The 13,370-nt window shown below is 47.2% G+C and overlaps 1 protein-coding gene across 1 annotated transcript; it reads right to left on the bottom strand.

Moving 5' to 3' along the window:
- Positions 1-283: 283 nt before the first annotated feature.
- Positions 284-12,957, bottom strand: LOC124993575 (palmitoyltransferase ZDHHC19-like). Its single transcript, XM_047565450.1, has 8 exons — positions 12,845-12,957; positions 12,415-12,536; positions 11,757-11,896; positions 10,824-10,996; positions 10,289-10,394; positions 6,526-6,657; positions 5,843-5,932; positions 284-430 (listed from the first exon to the last, which is right to left on the bottom strand). The coding sequence occupies exons 1-8, from the start codon at positions 12,955-12,957 to the stop codon at positions 284-286; spliced, it is 1,023 nt and encodes a 340-aa protein (XP_047421406.1).
- Positions 12,958-13,370: the final 413 nt, after the last annotated feature.

The following is a 13,370-nucleotide window of genomic DNA, read 5'->3' as shown; positions in this document are numbered from 1 at the left end:
TAGGACTTGCTCTTCACTACATTGAGTTCTTTTTTCAAGTGGTACTTTCTGCTATTGAGAGAAAACAAGTCCATCAATCTTTGCTTTCCAACCTGAGAAGCTCCATTCCAACTCCCTCACTCCTTGACTGCCATTTTCTTACAATGACTGCCTACCTTTTTAAATCTGTACTTCCCCATGCTTCACTTCCTCCTAAGTGTACATGCCAAAACACATTCAACCCAAGAAAACTATCCCAGCACATGAGAATGAAGGGAGGTGGGTGAGGGAGACATAGAAGGGCCTAGGCAGTCAGGGCAAGATGGCGAGTGAGGAGGTCGGGGGCAGATCCAGAACAAGGAGCACGTAGAGGTTCTTTTGATGAGGTCCACTTTCTGTTTTGTGACACATTGAGGAATCCAATCAGAGATACAATTCCACGCTCATACTCCTAAGCAGGGAATCCAATAGGAAAAAAGAAAAAAAAAGACATGTGGACAGAGGGTCACCAATCCATAACAGTGAGGAGCACTTGGATAGGGGAGGAGATGAGGAAAGGAGGAAATTCCAGAGACCATAAAAAGAATAGGCCAAAACTCCCTCACCAGATTCCCAGCTCTGGGGCCCCTTCTCTTCAGAAAAGTCTATCTCTGTACCTCTGTTGCATTTGCAGTAAACCTACTTCTTGCTTGCTATCTCTGTGTCTTGTTCGTCAATGCTTTGCTGAATAAAGACAGTGAACCCAGCACCCCTAGAAGGTAAGAGAATTGGGGGCTCGTCCGGGATAGAAACCATCAACTCAAAGGTTAGAAACAATCATATTAAATGGCTGATGAGACCTGGAAAGTGACCTCTGATCTTTCAGCACTTCTGTGACTCTCTGAGGCCAGGGAAGACCCCAGGCACAACTAGCACAGCTGAATTCCCACACTGTTTTTTGTTTCCTCTTTCTCTTCTCTCAGCAACAACATGAGTAATAGTCCCCTTGGTCCATGACTGAATCAGCAATATTTCTTTTCCTCCTTATGGGAACACAGTTTGTCATTTAAGACTAATTCATTTTATCTTATGCAGAGACCTTGTCCCTTTTGTCAGGGTAGTCACCCCTGATCAAAGGGCCCTTTCATAGAGAAACTTTTTGTTTTCTTGAGACATTTTAGAAACCACATATCTCCTTCCCTTGTGACTTTAAAGACCCTTCAAAAGAAAGGAAGAAAAGAAAAATGGGAATATTATTATGACCATCACAGGACTTCTCCTGGGATTGATTTATAGTAACTACTGGAAATCTCCTTGCACAGAAAAAAGACCAATAATATGGGCTGAGAGATCATGTTTCTAGTTCAGGGAATTCTCCTCATTTCAGAGACTCCAGCATAAATCTTCATTTATTTATTTATTTATTTTTAGAACAATTTGTGATTTGTCTCTTCTAAGAAATGAAAAAACTAATCTAAGACCACTTAAAATTATATTTTTGAAACTGAGGTGGATAATGTTTAGAAGAGTCATTTTGTGCATATATAGGCATAATTGATCTGATTATCCAGTATCCAATCACTATATTGGAAAAATATGTCTTAATAAGGTCAAGTGCACTTTTTATGTCACCAGGAAATATTCTGCTTATGAAGATATATACCAATTTCTCATCATTATTATTTCTATTTATTTAATTTTACTTTTTCAGACTACATTTTGATTTATTATACACAAATGGGGTACAACTTTTCATTTCTATGATTTTACACAATGTAGATTCACACCATTCATGTAATCATACATGTACATAGGGTAATGGTGTTTGTCTCACTCCACTATCTTTCCTTTTCCCCCTTCCCTCCCCTCATTTCCCTCTACACAATCCACAGTACCTCCATTCTCCCCTTCCCCCTTCCCCCCACATTATGTATTATCATCCACTTATCAGAGAAAACATTCAGCCTTTGGTTTTTTGGTTTAATTCACTTAGTCTGATATTTTCCAACTCCATCCATTTACCTTTATATACTATAATTTTTTATGACTGAATAATATTCCATTGTGTATACATAGCACAGTTTCTTTATCCATTCATCTATTGAAGGACATCTATGTTGGTTTGACAATCTAGCAGGCCCACCCACCCAGAAGTTTCAATATGGACCCAGGCAGACCCACCCACAGGGACTCAGATGGAGCTTAAGGACCCAAGTCCACCTGCCCCTGCCCCCACCTGTGTGCTGTGGCTCCCCATCTACCAACACATTTGGAAACCTCTGCAGCCATCTTGGATTATTCCCAAATCAGAAGCTGTCATCCTTAGGTGGAGAAGTTCCCATCCTGAGACACCTGCTGGAGACTAGAGTCTCGTTGTCAGGTAGCCTCTCATGTATCAGGTTACAGCATAAATCTTTTTACAGATAGATGCCACCCCTTCAGATTCTTGTTCTCCTGAGAATTCTGAATCTCTTTTTGATAGGAATAAGGTGGGAATGAGTTGGCTTCTGGGAATGAAATTATCAGACAGATTTGAGTTACAAAAAGGGTATTGGGGATGTGGACCTCAGAATACGTGTAAACGTGTCTAGCTCTTACCCAGATATGGTCGCCTTTGTATAGATTCTGGGCCAATCCAGTCTGCCTGATTCTCAGGCCAAAGCCACTCCTCCAGATTTGCAAATGAGTAAAGTAGGAATTGGGCCACTCCCAAGACCTTTTGTTTCTTTTGTTTCCAGATGGGATCAATTCTTCCAAGATCCCACAAGGTTCACCTCTCTCCTGTCTGCTCAAAAATTGGGATAATTTGAACCCCCAATTAAAGAGAAAGTCTTTGATCTTCTTTTGCACTGAGGCCTGGCCCCAATACCCATTAGAAGATGGAGAAAATTGGCCACCTGATGGACCCTAAATTACAGTACTATTCAGCAATTAGATCTTTTCTGGAGGCGGGAAGGTAAGTGGAATGAAGTTCCTTATTACATTTATTCTTTTATCTGAAAGATCATCCTGAACTAGCAAAGAATTGCAAATTTGACCCTCAGACCCTAGTGACAATCTGCTGCTCTCTGCCAGACACCAAATATATGGAACAGAAAACTTATTGACAGAGGAAAAGGGAACTTTACCAGTGAAACAGGAAATTTCCTCCGTCTCATCTTAAGGAAAAATAGGTCCTAGGGCTGCTTCCCCTTTATATTCTAATTTGAAAGAATTAGAGCCCAGTCTTCCTTATCCAGGGGAAAACTTCACCTATGATCCCAAGGTTGCTAGGAAATCTGCTGCTAAGGGCATATTTCCTCTCAGGGTAATGCCAGGGTGAGATTCAGACCTAAGATAGTACAGATTCCTCTTTTATTAACTAAGTTAAAGAACATAAAGACCTATGGAAGTACACTAAAAACCCAGAGCAATATCTTCAAACCTTGTAGCAATTATCGAATCTTTATGACTTAGCATGGAAGCATGTTCTGTTGCTTTTGAGTCAAAATTTAACTTCTTTGGAAAAATAAAGGGTCTGAGAGAGGGCTATCGAAACAAGAACCAACCATGATACAGCAGGGGGATAGAAAGCAACCAAGGCTGGCAAGAGTTGGAACACTGCCAAGGGGAGTCAGGAAGTTACCTTCACTGAACCAAACTGGGAAGCTGAGAGAGATAAAGATGAATGGGACAGACATCACTTTATATACTGTGCATTAGAAGGATTGAGGAAAGTCCAAGTTAAGCCTTTCAATTAAATCCAGCTGGCCACAGTGATTCAAGGGGAAAAGGAGCCAACAGTTACCTTTCTATGGAGGTTCCAGGAGGACCTAACCAACACACAGATATTGAGCAGGGTCACAGATGAGAAAATCATTCTTAAAGACAAATTATTAATTCAATATGCTCCAGACATATGGAGGAAACTCCAAAAACTGACTGTGGAAGTAGACAAAACCTTGGACCAATTAGTCCAGGCTGCCTCAGCAGTCTTCTATAACTGGGACCTAGGGAAGTAGTAAAAGAATTACAAATGACATGGGGAACTGATGGCAGTCATGTGAGCAGGTGTCCAGGGGTACTCCTTGACCTCCTGTTTCTCTTGAGGGAAAGAAGGCCATTTCAAAAAGGACTGTCCCCTGATGCATTGACCACCTATTGGATGACCTCCCAGGCCTTCTACTCTGAGTTGGGGAACCATTAGAAGTATAGATGTCCTCAGAATCTGCATGGATCAGGACCATCACCTACCAGTTCCCAATGATGGGTCCCAGGGGCTTCCTTTATAGCTACTGTGACTGAAGTCCTACTTGAGGAGACCCTGGAAAACTTTCTCACAGACTGTCCCCAGATAAACTTCCTTCTCAGCATGGAATCTCAATTCTCAGTCCTGTCCTCCTCTCCTGGACTTAGATCCAAAGGTAAATAGGGCCAGTCACTAGAGCAATATTTTACTAGACCTCTGTCTTGTTCCTGGGGTGATTTCCACCTCTGCAACTCCTCTCAAATGCAGAAACTAGAGTCAAATAAAGGAAGTGGAGATAGAAGGATAAGATAATATAAAGAACCAAATAAATATAGATTAAGAATTAATATTTTCAATGTGTTTATTGCAAGTATGTTTTCAGTTTTGTTTGCCTTTTAATTCTGTGTGAAATTTTTAATGTACAATTTTTCTTGTATGTAATCAAATCTATTAATGATTTTATTAGCATCATATAAGTTTACTTGTATTTTTCCCTCTCCTTCAAGCTGATAAATATTGGTATATTGTTTCCTATTTCTTTTAATTCTTAAATCGATCTGAAATTAATATAGGGTAAGATGAAAGTCTAATCCATGTGTGTTCCCCATACTTATAATCAACATTCCCAACATCACCAAACAAGTAAGATTTCATTTCCCTGATTAGTGACCAACACTGCCAGCAGACACTGAGTTCCTTCTTCATATATGCTAAGATCTGAGAAGTTCACCCTCTGAGGTACCCCCCAGATTCCTGTTTATGAATGAAGAATTACCTGCTCGCTGCTGGAGTATGGGTGGAAGATACCCCAAATTTGCAGGCCAAATTTGGTAGTACACTAATTAAGAGTCAAGTAAAAACTTGACAGGGTCATTTGATGCAGAAAAATAATTTGAAAAAAATCTAATATTCTTCTATGATTAAAAAAGAAAGACACACACGCACATGCACACACACACACACACACACACACACACACACAAAACAAAGATAAAACTTCCTCAAACAGATAAACGGCATTTATGAAAATTCTTAACATCATATTTATTAAAAGTTACAGTCAAAGAAATTACACATGCTTGAGGCCCTAGGTTTGATATGATGCCCAGTACCACACACGATATCTCTTTCTCTCTCTCTCTTTCACACACACACACACACACACACACACATAAAAAAAGAAATACACATGTACACACACACACACACAACTAGAATTAATAAAATGAAAGTTCCCTTTCTATATTGTGGAATAGTTTGAGGTACACTAGGTACTATCCTGGCTGGTGGGTTTTCTCTCCTCTCATCTTCAGCCCTTGCCAGGAAGGCCAGAAGGTCAGTTTCTGTGATTGTTACTGATGCCACATTTTAAGGACCAGAGAAATGCTAAGTGTCTTGCCCAAGGGCAAAAATACAGACAGTGTTGACTCATGAGCTTGGGTGTCCATGGAGTCTTGTTCTTTCACTCCAGAATGTACTATCCCAGCCCCTCAAAGCCTCCCCAGGAAACATGTATCTCTGAATCTAGAACAGACAGGCAGAGCAGCCATAGAATCAGCAAAAAACAATTTTATGGGGGTTGGAGAGTCATGGGGTCAGGGTGCTCCCAACAGGGGAGTTGGGGCTCAGGCCTCAGAGGCCTGATGTGGGGCTCACATCCTCGCAGCATGTCCATATCCAGGCATCACAGGGAGGGGGTGAATAGGAGACCAAGTCTCCCTGTGGGCCTTCCACTGCAGCACTGGGCTGATGGGAAGAGAAACAAGAGTCAGTACATGGGGCTCTCCCTGAACTCCACCCCACAGCTCACGGTCAAGTCCCTGAGCCCCTGAGGCAGGACAGAAAGAGGGCTGGCACCACAAGTGACTAAAAGAGCACTTGGGGGCACCGTGTGCTACCATCCCACTTTACTACTAATACCCCACTGCGTGTGTTTCACATGGGGCTTCAAGTAAAAATTTCCAATAACAAAGAATCTTCTTTGAAACATTATGAAATCCTGGACTAGTGTCAGTCCTTAATAATAGCTGAGGAAACTGAGGCAAAGAAAGGTAAGGACCTGGTCCAGGGTCACCCAGCTAGTTAGACTAGCAGTCTTTTCTCGTTGAATATCCGGGGACACCTGGGTGTGCTCTGAAGCCCTGGGACCTGGACCTGCACCCTCACATCCATACTCCCACTCCTCAGCTCCAGGTGCTTCAGCTGCAGGGCCAGCCCCACCTCAGGGGCTCCAACAACACACGTGCAGCCCACAGACACCCCTGTCCACTGCACACCCACTACTCCTCACCTAGATGACTGCACTCCCTGGTGCTCCTTCATAAGATGTGTCAAAAGACACAGGTTGAGAGTTGGGCCCAGGGAGGTGTGGGCGATGGTGTTCTGGGGAGAATGTTGGTGGCTGCAGGGCCGCCATCGGCTCCCACTTGGACCCTGAGTCTTGCTGGAGCAACACAACTTCTGACATGTACCTGGGCAATGACGGGCCCAAAGAAAGGGGTCACCACCCAACTTTCCTCTTCTTCCTGACCACCCTCATCCCTCAGCCTGGACAGCACAGAGCCCAGGGCTCTCATCCAGGGCTCCCATCCAGGCTGGGGTTCCACTCTACCCCATTTCTTGGGGCTAGAACCTACAGAGACAAGGAAGAGGGGTGTTCCCAGAGACTCCCAGAGTGCCCTGGAGAAAACCCCAAAGGATGAGAACAGTGAGGGTCAGGGACAGGGAGATGAGGTAAGGGACCATGAAAGAAGACCCAGTCTCACGCACCGCACCAGCCCCAGGGTCCACCACTTGAGCCTCTGGTTTGCCAACTTACTTGGGTCCCAGTGGTGCGCAGAGGGTGACATGCCAGTTTCTGATACAACCCTGGTCGAATGGGTTGTTGTCCTGAAGGGAGACGGGGATGGGAAGAGCAGCTCAGAAATGGCAGGACTCGGCACAGCCATCTCCCAGTGACCCTCCCTAAGTTGGTCAGCTGAGCCAGGGCTCAACTCAGGCCTGGAGCAAGAATCCAAGAGCAGGGAAGCCCAGAGTGACCCAGGGATCTTGCCTCCCAGGGCTCCTGGGAAGAGCCACCTCCCTCCTCCCACTTGTGAGCAGCTCTCCCTGACAGTGCTGACCCTGCACCACCTCTCCTGCCTTCTCAGGGCTCCCTGCTCATCTTGTTCCTCCCCTGGCAGCATCCTTGCTCTGTCTCCATGGGGCCCACTCATCCTCCCACCATGTCTTTCCAGATCCCTTATAAGATCTTCCCTTGCTGCTCAACTGCTCCACAGTCAGTGTCACCCCTGCTCCCACTTCCCTCTCCCACCCCTCACTGTTCCTAACCATGTGCCTTCAGTGAATTTCACAATCTGGGAGGACAGTGGCAGCAGGGATGCCCAGTTGTATTTTCCTAGTAAGAAATCACATGGCCCAGGAGAGTCTGGGCTGAAGGCCTTCAGTACACAAAGGAGTAAAGGTCAAGTTCAAAGGTCAGCTCCTCACTGACTGGCTTCTCCTCTCCCTTCTTCCTCTCCCTCCACTCTATCCATCAGCCTGGCCCTGTCCTCCTCCCAGATTGGATGAGTCTCATCCCAACTTCGAGAATTTAAATTTTAAATGTTCAGTCACAATGGGAAGGGATCCAGCAGCACCACTCTCTGCCCCCCAACTCTCCCATGGCTCACACATGAAGATGCTCATTTTCAACCCTATTCTTCACTAGAAGGAACAAGGATTCCACATCATCAGGACAGCTCTGGAATATCCCACCAGGTCCAAAAGCAACATGAACCATTGTTCTCTATGAGGTTCTGACTGCTTTACGGGGTTCACAGCACTTAAGAAACCAGTATGCTGCAGTGGAGCACACCTGTAAGCCCAGTGACTGGGGAGGCTGAGGCAGGAGCATCACAAGCTCAAGGCCAGCCTCACAAACTTAGTAAGGTCCTCAGGAACCTAGTGAGACCCTCCCTCAAAACAAATTTTAACAAGGATTGGGGATGTAGCTTGCGTAATAAAGGAGCCCTGGGTTCAAACCCTATCACCAGAAAAAAAGAGAATAATTAATTAGAGTCTAAAAACATTTACAAAATTTTTAAATTTAGAGAAATAATATTTGGTTAGATGTGTATAAAGTATAGAAAATACTGGTTGTATCTAAGGTATAGAAAAATCCTTAAAGGAATGATAATTACTACATTTTTGTGAAATGTGCAGTAAACTTGAATCCCTTCCTCTCCCCACATGGAACCCTATCAACAGGAATAGAATCCAAGCACCCAGACCAGTTACAATCACTGGCTCCACTCCTGGGGCTCTTGTTCAAATTCTGCGTCTCAAACACCCTCCCACTCCACAGGACCAAAATCAAGGGGCATCTTCTTCTTGCCCCATCTTCTTCCCAACTTCCTGCTGCCTCTCCTTCTTCCACTTATCCTGGGGACATCAGGGAATCAGGCCTGTCTCTGCTCCTTTCACTCTGTTCTTCTTTTCCCAAAGGTTGATTCTGTTGTTTGCTGGTTCACACATTTTTCAGCTTCCTATTCTTTGTGTGCTGGGGATTGAAACACCAGGGCCTTGCACATGCTAAGCACATGCTCTGCCTCTCAGATACACACACAGCCAGATTCATCTCAGGGCATCAAAGATGCCTCAGCAAAGCCAAGCATGGTGGCACACACCTGTAATCCCAGCCCTGTGGCTAATGAGGCAGGTGAATTACAAGTGCGGGACCAACCTTAGCAACTGAGAGATGCCCTGTTTCAAAGTGGAAAAAAGGAGGAACTAGGGATGAAGATCAGAGCTAAAGTGCCCCGGGTTCAAAACACAGTAGCCAACAAATAAAGTCCACTCACTGCACTGGGGGTTGAAAACACACTGCAAAGAGCATGGCCAGCCTACTTCAGGTTGTAGAGTCCAGCAGCAACATGAGGCCCTGAGCACCATGAGGAATCCCCAGGATGGCTCACAGAGAGGTTATCATGGACAAAGCATAGCAACCCAGCCCAGGGTACGTAGCTACATACAGAGAAGAAGCCCAGAAAGTTAAGCAATAAGACACACAATAGGACTTGCTTCGCTAATTCTGATTTCAGAGGCTTTTTCCAACCCAGTAAGACCAGCCTGAAGAATGTCTGCTGGCTTTGGCCATTAATAGGAGCATCTTTCTGACAGCAAGGACAGGGGCTGGACTGACATGGGCCAGGAAGTGAAGGGTGAAGTTAGTGAGAGAGGTCAAGTCTTTCAGGGAATAAGGCACAGAGGATACACCAGGTGCATTGGAGGTGTGGGACATTAATGGTGGAGCTTGTGTGGCTTTTAAGATGAGGCACAAACATGTGTAAGTAACCATGGGAAGGAATGGTAGTCATTATAACAGCAGCTCATAAGGCACTTTCTGGTACCAGCCACTGTTCTATGTGTCTTCTGCATATTAACTCACAATTCCCTGGTTACAGATAGGGACACTGAATGACCAGATGGCAGGTTAGCATGCCCATGATCTCCCTGATGGTATGTTGCAGATTTGTGACTTGAATTCTGCAATCTGTCTCCAGAGTCCTTGCTACCAATCACCAAGAAATTAACTCCAGGAGGAGCTCCATGAAAGTGGGTACATGTAATGATGCCTGCACGGGTGCTGCCAGCAATGGGGGGGAGCCCTGTCTGGTGAATCCAGAGAGCAGACCACATATCCATTGAGACCTGGCAACTGAAGATGATGAAAGGAAATTCTGGTAATGAAACTGGTCCAACCTTAATCATGGTGGACAGTGCAGGACGGTATCTATTTGTCAAAATACCTGACCATAGAAGAAAATGGGTGAATTTTACTGCATATAAATTATTCCTCAATAGAAGAGTTTTAGAAGAAATCCTACCATGGCTCCCAGATTTTCACTTCATCCAAAATAATCTCACTCTTGAATTTTCTGGGCCATTTTTACTCTTGACACCCACAGGGTCAACTTCATTGCTGGTGCCACCTGGTGCTTGAATTACAGCCTTATCCTCATCATTCCCTCAACAGAACACCTACAGGTTCCTTGCCTTTTTTCAATCATGTGCCTCTCAGCCCAGTGGGGTATTCCAGCACAAGAACTCAGCCCTGCTTACCTGGACCTCGTAGAGGCGCCTGGCGGTGCTCACGGCTACAGCCTGGACCAGTAGCTCGAAGATGACAGGCAGCAGGGCGCCAGTGGCCAATACAGCCACGATGATGCTGTGCACAGGTTAAGAAGCCAAGCCCTGGGAGAAAACCTCATTGGCCCCGCCCCTTGATCAGGCTCCGCCCCTGGCCCCGCCCCCACAGGACCCCACCCACCGAATCTTCCTGGACTGGACATTTCGTCCAGTACACCTAACGGAAAGCTAACTCCACCAGGCCGTCCTCCTGCCTATCCCGTTTCTACCTGCATTACCCCTCTGCCAGGTCCTGCCAGAGTGTTAACTCCATCGTCCATCCTACCCCGCCTGTCTCCCTGACCCCACTCATCTTCAACATGGCCTTGACAGGTCCTCCCAAGGGGCTTTTCCTTCTATACCCGCCCACTTCAGCCCTGCTCTCTGAGACCCGCCTCTTGGCTGTCCGCCCCTCCCTCTCTACAGCATGTGGAGTTCCCAGTGTGGGCCCTTGGGACTCTGTGGATACGCCACAATTTTGTCCAAGGACAGTGCCATGTCAGTGGTGCGCACCACGAAGATGACGCAGGTCACTACCAGGGCGACCAGGTAGAGACACAGGGACACCAGGAGGAGCAGGAACAGCCGGAAGTTCCGATGCCCAATGCAGTTGTTGACCCACCTCGAGTGATGGTCAAACTCCTAGGAGAGAAGAGGCAGATGTCCAGGGTCTATCTGGCCTGGCCTCCATGGCCCCCAAAAGCTCAGGTCACCCCAGATTCTGGGCCACCTGCTCTTGGCCCCACACACAAGCTCCCAACTCCAGGCATAACTTGGCATTTCCATTGCTACAGATGTTTGTTAGGACTCCATGGTTCAAGAGGTCAGCTGTCATGAGTGAGGTCTTAAGAGACAAGATGTGCCTGGTGTCACTTGGAGCAGGATACAGAATAACCCTGGGCCTCTCTTTTCTCAGATACTGGACAAGGATGTAAAGAACTCCCTTACCCAGCCAGCCTTCTGCACTTGGATGCCCATGCAGGGTGTGCACATGAGAGAAGAGCACTCAGAACTCAGGAACCTTCCAACTTGGACAACCAGAGGAAGACAGGCAAAGATCTCCAGAACAGGGAAGCACCTGGCTTCGAGTCTGAGTATCTAGTGTCAGCAAGCAGGGGATGGGACAAGTGCTATCTTTCTTCTGCTCACTCCACCAGGCACAGCACAGTTATGATGCGCTTCTCATGTCACCACCTGTGCATAGAAGGACTGCCTCTCAGGACAGGTGCAGACACAGCGGCAATAACAGATATGAGTGACCAAGTGTGGCAGAAAAACACCCTTAGCAGTCTGAGAAGACAGTCTCATACCCACCTCTGGCCGACTTATGCTGTGAGGTTCCCAGTCCGGACCAGGTGCCCCAGGCTAGGTTGGTGAGTGGACAGGGAGGAGGAGTACTCACCTCCACGCAGATGTTGCAAGTCTCGCAGTGGAGGGTGCGAGGTGGGCGATGGAAATTGCACTGGTGACACCAGGGCATCTGAAACGCGTGGCTGTGCATCCAGGCAGTGTGTCCTGCTTCCGGGTCCTGCTCCAAGGAGCCTGGCATGGGAAGAGTTTGGGCAGTGTCAGGAGGCCCTTCTCTCACTGCTGCTTGGAGCAGCCCCATAGCATCACTGGGCAAGAAGAAGGGTGGGGAGAAGGTGTCCAGGGGAATCCCGGTCCCTATTGAGCAAGCTGACCACTCAGATGGGCTGGCAGTCAGAGAGAAGGGCTTTCCAGCCAGAAGAGCTCTCTGCAGAGCTCCACCCTTGGAAAGAGAGATCAGTGCTGGATGTCGTGTGAAATGAGAAGGAGCAAAACTGAACTGTGCTTTGGAAGAGCCTGCTGGCCTCTCTTGCCATCCTGCCCAGTCCTCCCTTCTAAAGTAACTGGGAAACCTCCAGGATTCTGTTTCTTCACACCTCAGTGGCTTGGGAAATGAAGTACCAGGGCCTAAGTCATGATGACGTGGAGGCAGGGATCCTGAGCCCATAGGTGGGCTTCACACTTTAGAAATCACCCCTGTAGGCATCAGCCCTTGGGGTACCACTCCTTCTCCCAGCTTTCTGAGGACTTACCTCGATGTATGATGCCCGGATCTCCCACATTCAAGGACACCAGGCTCCAGAGGGTCAGAAGGAAGAGGGGGCCGGTGACAAGGGCAAAGGCCCACTCCCCACGGCCCGCCAGCCATCTGCATCTGAAACCAGAGCCAGACTCACTTCTAGTCTGGGCCAACCCAGAGCTCCCCATGAGGCCTGGCTCACCTGAGGTCGGACTCACAGACCTTAAGGACAGGGGTAAATATCTAGGCTAGAGACACACCATGGAGACTCCAGCTAATGTCACCAGCACTCCCAGCCACCCACAGTTCCCTAGATGCCTCAGGCTCTCTAGACCTCTGAGCTGCTGACTATATATCCTTCTTTCCCTCCTGACCCTCTGTCCCCACTCCCCTGCCTCTTCACTATCATTGCCTAAACCTCAGAGCTTCCATGGGAGACTCACGGGTAGGCGAAGAAAGTGCTGCTCGTCATCACGAGCATGATGATGACAAAGGAGGCAAAGAGACTTGGTCGGAACCAAGAACAGTCAACTCGAGGTTGACCACCGGGCGCCATTTCCTGAGAGTGTGGCATGGGTATGCCGATTCTCCTGGGAAATGAGAGCCAAGTGTTATGTGTATTAGGTTCCCACCCAGATTGTCATGACGACGGTAGGGAAGGAAAGAAGTATCAAGTGTGACATCACAGAGGTGGTGGCATGGGTGCTCTGGCTACTTCCAGTGCCTTCTGAGAGCACCCTTCCCCCAGCCCCACAAACACACCTGTTGCACACTGGACATCCTGCTCTGTCCATGTTGGCTCTGTTGGAATGTGTGACGATGTGGATGTGGTTTGACTCTGAATGTTTGGCTCATAGTCTGGCGACCTGGACCTGAGTGTGGCAGTGTTGAGAGGTGTGGTCTAGTGTGAGGTGTTTTTGTCACCAGGCATGGTGCCCTTGGAAGGGAGTAATGTAATTCTCATGGCCT

The sequence above is a fragment of the Sciurus carolinensis genome, chromosome 9 (genome assembly GCF_902686445.1).
Source record: "Sciurus carolinensis chromosome 9, mSciCar1.2, whole genome shotgun sequence".
Lineage (NCBI taxonomy): Eukaryota > Metazoa > Chordata > Mammalia > Rodentia > Sciuridae > Sciurus > Sciurus carolinensis.
This window is presented reverse-complemented; position numbering and strand designations above follow the sequence as displayed.